Source organism: Microtus ochrogaster, linkage group LG5, assembly GCF_000317375.1.
Source record: "Microtus ochrogaster isolate Prairie Vole_2 linkage group LG5, MicOch1.0, whole genome shotgun sequence".
NCBI classification, from domain to species: domain Eukaryota; kingdom Metazoa; phylum Chordata; class Mammalia; order Rodentia; family Cricetidae; genus Microtus; species Microtus ochrogaster.
The window spans coordinates 24,550,239-24,556,718 of NC_022031.1; the positions used below are offsets into that span (position 1 = coordinate 24,550,239).

The 6,480-nt window shown below is 42.3% G+C and overlaps 1 protein-coding gene across 1 annotated transcript; it reads left to right on the forward strand.

The window, feature by feature from the left end:
- Positions 1-344: 344 nt before the first annotated feature.
- Positions 345-6,166, forward strand: Ndufaf4 (NADH:ubiquinone oxidoreductase complex assembly factor 4). The gene is made up of 3 exons (XM_005361925.1): positions 345-526; positions 759-862; positions 4,341-6,166. The coding sequence occupies exons 1-3, from the start codon at positions 391-393 to the stop codon at positions 4,626-4,628; spliced, it is 528 nt and encodes a 175-aa protein (XP_005361982.1). The 5' UTR covers positions 345-390; the 3' UTR covers positions 4,629-6,166.
- The last annotated feature ends 314 nt before the right edge of the window (positions 6,167-6,480 follow it).

Here is a 6,480-nt window from a genome sequence, read left to right on the forward strand (position 1 = left end):
GAAACAGGAAAATAAAAGCTGTCAAATGGAAAAGCCGCTGAAAACGAAGATTCTTTATTTTCACGTCTCAAAAGCAGAGCCAGGGAAGTGCAGAACCTTGACCCTCTGCACTGACCTTTGCTTGCTCAAGCCGGAATTTTGCTACCCCGCGGTGCGGTCACGTGGGCTGAAAGCCTTCTGCGCGAGCGTCCCTGACAACGCCGACTCGCACCCCTGCGGCAGGCGGCTGCACCCAGCGTGCGTCCTCCCCGCCGCCAGGGGGCGCCGAGCGCGTCCTCGGCGGTTTCCCAGCGCCTGACCCTAGGCGTGCGCACGCTCCGGGCGCACAGAGGTCACCCGCGCCGGCGGCTTCCCACGTGGGCGGAGAGTCCGGGGCTGCAGGATGTAGAGATGGGGGCTCGCGTGAGCCGCGCCTTCAGGAACTTCAACCTGGAGAACCGAGCCGAGCGGGAGATCAGCAAGATGAAGCCCTCCACGGCTCCCAAGCACCCTTCCACCCGCGACCTCCTGCAGGAGCAGCTGAGTCGTGAGTGCGCCCCCCCCCACCCCACAGGCCTCCGGTGACATTGAGGTCGTCCCCGCGCTGGGTCGGGTGGCAGCGGCTGGGTTCCCGGCGCTCGGGCCAGCGCACGGTCCCGCCCGGGGTCTGCGCTGGGTGCACGCCTCGCCTAGCGTTTTCCCGCAGCTGTCCAGATGATTGTTTCCTTTTTTAAAAATTGCCTTACGTGTTTACGGGTCCCCCCCCCCTCTTTCTTTAGAGCATCCAGAAATCAAAGAAGAAGTTTCCAGGAAAGATAACAAGCTGTTGTCATTACTAAAAGATGTATATGTCGACTCCAAAGATCCGGTGACATCCTTGCCGGTAACGTATGCTTTAATTAAGCAAACTGTTCATTTGGAGGAAGTGATCCAGGAAAAGAGGGCAACCAGTGAAGTATGGTGCCAAGAGTGTGTGTGGCGGGGAGGGCGTGTGAGTGGGGAGCCCTGCGATTGAGATGTAGGACTTTGGCTCATTGATATATAGGGAGTGCCAAAGACCCGGGATTGCTTGCATCTGTGTGGACGGTTTATTGCGGAAGTTGAAAGATTTGGTTACCCTACTTTGGTATAGGGTATTTTAGCAACTAGTCAGAGTGACCAAAAAAAAAAAAAAAGACTTTTTAGAGCTCTTTTCATGTGTATAAGTTAAGATGTTCCTACGTTAACGACAGCGTCTGGTGGGGGCATGTTTGTATTTTTAAGGGTGTGTCTGGACAGGATGTGTAATTATATGGAAGTTCATGTAATATGCTGGAATGGTAGGCACATCCTAATGATCCTTGGTCTGCGGGCATAGCTACACAGCTACAGTGTTATTACAGGCCCTGGAGGAGTAGGGACTGCTTTTAGGGAAGTGACATATAAACCCGGGCCTGGAATTTGAATTGAAGTTGGAATCAGGGAGGTGACCATTTGATCGAGGTGCAGAGTTAGATGAGGAGGTATCAGCTACAACTCTCAAAGTTATTTACATTCTAAAATTTAGTTAGCACCAAACTCTCACTTAAAGATGGCAGTACTATGGTATTTTTTTAAGCTGATGCTGAGCAGTACTTAGAAATACTGTTTCTCATTTATACTAAGCATGAATTATTGTGATCTTAGGTAAATATATGTATTTGATATTATATTCGGTGTTTTGTGTGTAGAAGAGATCAGTTTAACCTCTTCGAATAGATGCCAGTCACCTAAATATATAATTAATTTGCTAATTCCTTTCCCTACTTCTGCTGATAGACTTTCTACTGCTGTTTGGTTTTGCTTCTTACCACTAGACCCGTACTATCTCAGTTAATAGACCATCATAATATATCCTGGTGACTGATATGACCTTGTCTTCTTGCCTCTTCTCCAGTTATTTTCTTCTAAATGACCTTGGAATCAGAGTGTTAGTGTCTTCAGTAAGTTTTGTTTAGATTGGATTACAACTAGATTAAGGAATCACAGGTTAACTAGAAAAAGATCAACTTTTAATTAAACATTAATTCAAAGGTTAACATCTTTTAGTTGTTGAGTCTTTGAGGAAGACAGGAAAGTTGTTTCTAGTCAGTAGAATTTTTAAGCCTCCTATTTTAGCATATGGGAAAATGAATGATTTTTGTTTTGTAGCTACCCACATTACTAGTTAATATCTCTGCTAGGAATTAGTTTTTCAGCTTTTTTCTTAATATTTTATATCTCTGGAATTTATAATTTTCTATGCCTTTCTACTAAATGAAAAGAGGCTTTTTACTTTTATTAAAGTTTTTTTTTTTTTTGGTGTTAGGGGATTACTATGAAATACTGAAGGAAAAGGAAATCTCTGTATGGAGTGGAAGGTGGATCTTCCTGGTTTTGGAAGATGAGAGACACTTTGAGATTTAGGAAGTGGAAGAGTGGGGGTGAGTGCCTGAGGCTCAAGTGGGGATACAAAGGCAGAATTCTGTGGGGACTGGTTACAGTGTACGTGGTTAGGGGAAAGTGAGGGGTGCATTTGGATTATGCCTGAATCATGAAACTACATGCCAAGCAACTTTAGTTTCATCAGGAGGGCTTTGGAGAGTCATTGAAGAGTTTAATGTGGAAAAAAAGTGGTGTTCAATTTGAGAATGAACTAGGAGGGAGCAGAATTGTCTGGCTGGAGGAAACCTGCTAGATGTCTTTTAATAGTTCCTTCCAGTGGCACCACCATGGTCTAGGTGGTTTAGTGGAGTAGAGGAGGGAGAATGGGATCAAGAGAGACTTGGGAGCTGTTATGAACAGCGTCTGTTCATACATTAGACAGTTTTAAGCATAGACTTGGAAGCAGGCAGATTGGTAGGTTCAGTGTTAGACACCCTGGAGTTGAGGTCCATACAGGTCCAAGTAGAGGTGCCCGTTAAGCATTTGGGGTTCGGGGCTTAAGTATCCAAAGAAAGGTCTTAGTTTGGGGCCAGAGATTTTGACATCATTGCATGCGGGCTATAATGGGAGGTAGGGAGTAGGTGAAGATCCAGAAGTTCAGGGCTACAGCATTCATGACACCCTGCCACCAAAATACAAAGTTAAAGACAAAGAAGATGTAGTTGGAACTTAATGAGCAGCAGAAGGGACAAGAGCCACAAAGAAAATGGAAGTACAGATGGAAAACTGGGAAAGACTGAGCATGGAAGCTGAGGGCAGGGACCTTGGCAGTTTCGGGTAGATTTGTACATTATATAGTCAGCAGTGTCGGGTGTGGTAAGTTCTCACGAGTTCCTCTGAATCAAGTCACTGGGGTCGTTAGCGCAGATTTATGATTTAAGCTTTAACCCAATTACAGGACTGATTTAAAGAGGTGTTGGCTTTGAGTCTGGGTTTTTTTTTTAATATTTATTTATTTATTATGTATAGACTATTCTTTCTGTGTGTATGCCTGCAGGCCAGAAGAGGGCACCAGACCTCATTACAGATGGTTGTGAGCCACCATGTGGTTGCTGGGAATTGAACTCAGGACTTTTGGAAGAGCAGGCAATGCTCTTAACCGCTGAGCCATCTCTCCAGCCCGAGTCTGGGGGTTTTACAAAGGTTGTTGACCAAGAAGTGGTGTAGGCAGGTGTAATTGAAGACGAAAAGAAGAAGGGAATGCCTAGAGCAGCTTAGGTAATTAGCTCTGATAAAACTGGCCTGAAACAACTTGCGAGGAAAAGGATTATTTCACCTGACATCTAGGTATAGCTCATCACTGATGGCAGGATGGAAAAACTTTTAAGTAAGTTGTTCCAGCCCTTTTAGGGTGCTGCTCTTCTGAAACGGGTGTCATTTTCATCTAATCGACCCCCATTCTTTTAATATACAAGCTGCGGTTTCCTTACCTGACCTGCTCAGTACCAGAAGTCTTACAGATCTGATTTGGGGATATTTGTAGTACATTATGAAGCATCTTTGTGGTAGTATCCAATTTTAATCATGCGGTTTATTTATATTTCATGTACCACTTAGAAAGCCTGAAGGCAAGTTGAGGGGTTGTTCTGAGTGGACTTGTATTTTGACTGCTGGTCATCATAGCAGTTAGATGTGGAGTTTTCTTGGGCATCTCAGTTCAGAGGGTTTGGAATTTAGAGCATGTGGCGCTCATAATACTCAGCGGAGGTGAGTAAATGGCATGTATTCATTCAGTTTAATTTTACAGAGCTTTTCTTAGTTATGGCAAGCTATAGTTAGGAAAGACAGTACAGTGAGAAAATGCAGTTGAGGAAGTGTGAACGTGTTTATCTGAAAAGAAACAGTGCAGACTTAAGAATCACGGGAAATGTAAAATGTAAATCTTCTATCCTAAAGTTCTTTTGTTGTTGTTGTTGTAGGTAAAAGATGCCCAAGTGCTGCGGCAAGGACCGAAGGAGTTCAGACTGCCCATAGGACAGCAGTTCGATAAGAATGTCATGGACATTCCCAAAGGCAAAGTTTCTGTTGTAGAAGCGTTGACACTTCTCAATAACCATAAACTTTCTCCAGAAACATGGACTGCCGAGAAAATTGCCCAAGAGTACCATTTAGAACTGAAAGATGTAAATTCCGTTCTCAAATATTTTGTTACTTTTGAAGTCAAAATCTTTCCTCCAGAAGACAGGAAAGCAATACCATCAAAATGAAGGAATCATAAGACAGCTGCCTGTGTGTCCTCCATGCACGGTGTCCTAGTTCAGTGTATTAAATTACACAAGTTACTGTGAACCCAGTGCCTGCTTCCAGCACTCTTTGACCTCTTCAGGATTGTTCAGAGAATGTTCTTTTTTTTTTTAACTTTATGTATGTGTAATTCCTGCATATATGTCAGCATGACCAATCCCATGTATAAATTTATTATAAGTAAGACAGGTAATGTGTCATTTTAGACACATCAGCTTTTAAATTAATCATGTGGCCCAAATCATTTAATATTAAGTTTCACTTTCCAGTTTAGGATGGTTTGTTCTTTGTAGGAGACACTGAAAGCTGGAGCCGTCCTACCCCTGTAAGACTGGCATTTTGTTGGGGAAAGAGATTCTCAGGTGAGACACGGTGACTATTTCCCAAATACACTGAGTACAAAAGTAGAAAATGCATATTACCACCTTGAGAATAAACATCCATAGAATTTGTTATGTTTTGAATTGGTTTTAAGTATGAAATAACTTTTTAGAACAATTGGTGGCATCTGTAACATGTCAACAGTCTCTTTTGACAAGTAGAAGTTACTTTAAGAGCTTTCGGAGAGACAGGCAGTACCTACGACTATTAGAACAAGTAACTTCCGCCAGTCAAGAAGTAAGAGAACTATGTAAGAAACAGCTTAAAAGGATCTAAATCTTATGATCAAACATACCTGTTTTCGTTCTAGGAGAAAAAGTAGCAAACAGAAGTATAAACTAATAGTCCCCAAAGGGACCTGGGAAGTTACTGGTCATTCATCTTAACGCAGAAGCATAGCACACTCCAGTAATAGAATCTCAAACGAGGTACTATGACATGTTTTACCTGTGGGTTCTTGGCTGTATTGTTTGGTCTCTCTGTAATTGATTTTTCTATAAAAGTATATTGCTGCCTTGTGTAAATTCCAGGACAGTAGTGAAGATAAATGACAAAGGACCAAGCAAATACAAATTCTTGTAGTTAAAGTAGGTGTCTAAACCTATGACTGAATTGTTTATGATATAAGGAAGTCAGAATTTAGGTTTTGAAAGTCTTACTAGTATTTTTATTTATTATGCCAAAAAGGAACACATTTCAAAAGGACAGAATGCAGTTGGAATTGGGATTGTCCATATACTTTCAAGGGGACACAGATAGATTTCGCTCTAGAGTCCCTGGAAATGATGTGGAAATTGAGAGGGATTCAGCATGGTGATGGAATGAGGCAGGTGTGATAGCAAAGACGGGAAATGAATGGGAAGTTTGTGAGCTTTCTTCAGATGTAGTACCATCCCTGGTTATTTGTGGTTCCTACGGAAGTTTAAGAGAACACACTAATTCTGATCAGTACAAAATTACATCTGAAAACTCAAATCAATTAAAACCATCGTCCTTTAATTCGGAATGAATTACTTTGAATCGCTAGTACTACTTCATACTCATTTTTCCCGTGTGGTTCATCTGATGTAAATGTGGCTTCTGTTGTATGGAATCACACAATAAAAATACTTCCATTTTACACGGTTCTGCTTTTTGTTTCCTGTAGAACACTGGAATGGCAATGTCACAGAGGTTGCATGGATTCCACATTTGGGACAATGGAGTTTAGATTTCAGTTCCATTACTAGCTGTGTCTGAGTTGTCCTCAACCTAAGACCAGCAATTGTACATGTTTGAAGAGCGATTTATGTGCCAGGCACTAATCTGGGTGCTTGCATGTATTAAATTGGCTAACATTTACCACAGGCATGAAGTTAAGAATGTTTTCCTGTGAAAGCTGCAGCTCAGCAAACTTTAGTCACTTCAACGATTAGTGGATGTTGAAGATTAAAA

Bases quoted from the DNA above. Each gene is read 5' to 3' on its own strand.
- Ndufaf4 (XM_005361925.1), top strand. From the start codon at position 391: ATGGGGGCTCGCGTGAGCCGCGCCTTCAGGAACTTCAACCTGGAGAAC. The intron at 527-758 runs GTGAGTGCGCCC...CTCTTTCTTTAG, and splicing joins CCTGCAGGAGCAGCTGAGTC to AGCATCCAGAAATCAAAGAA. The intron at 863-4,340 runs GTAACGTATGCT...TTGTTGTTGTAG, and splicing joins ATCCGGTGACATCCTTGCCG to GTAAAAGATGCCCAAGTGCT.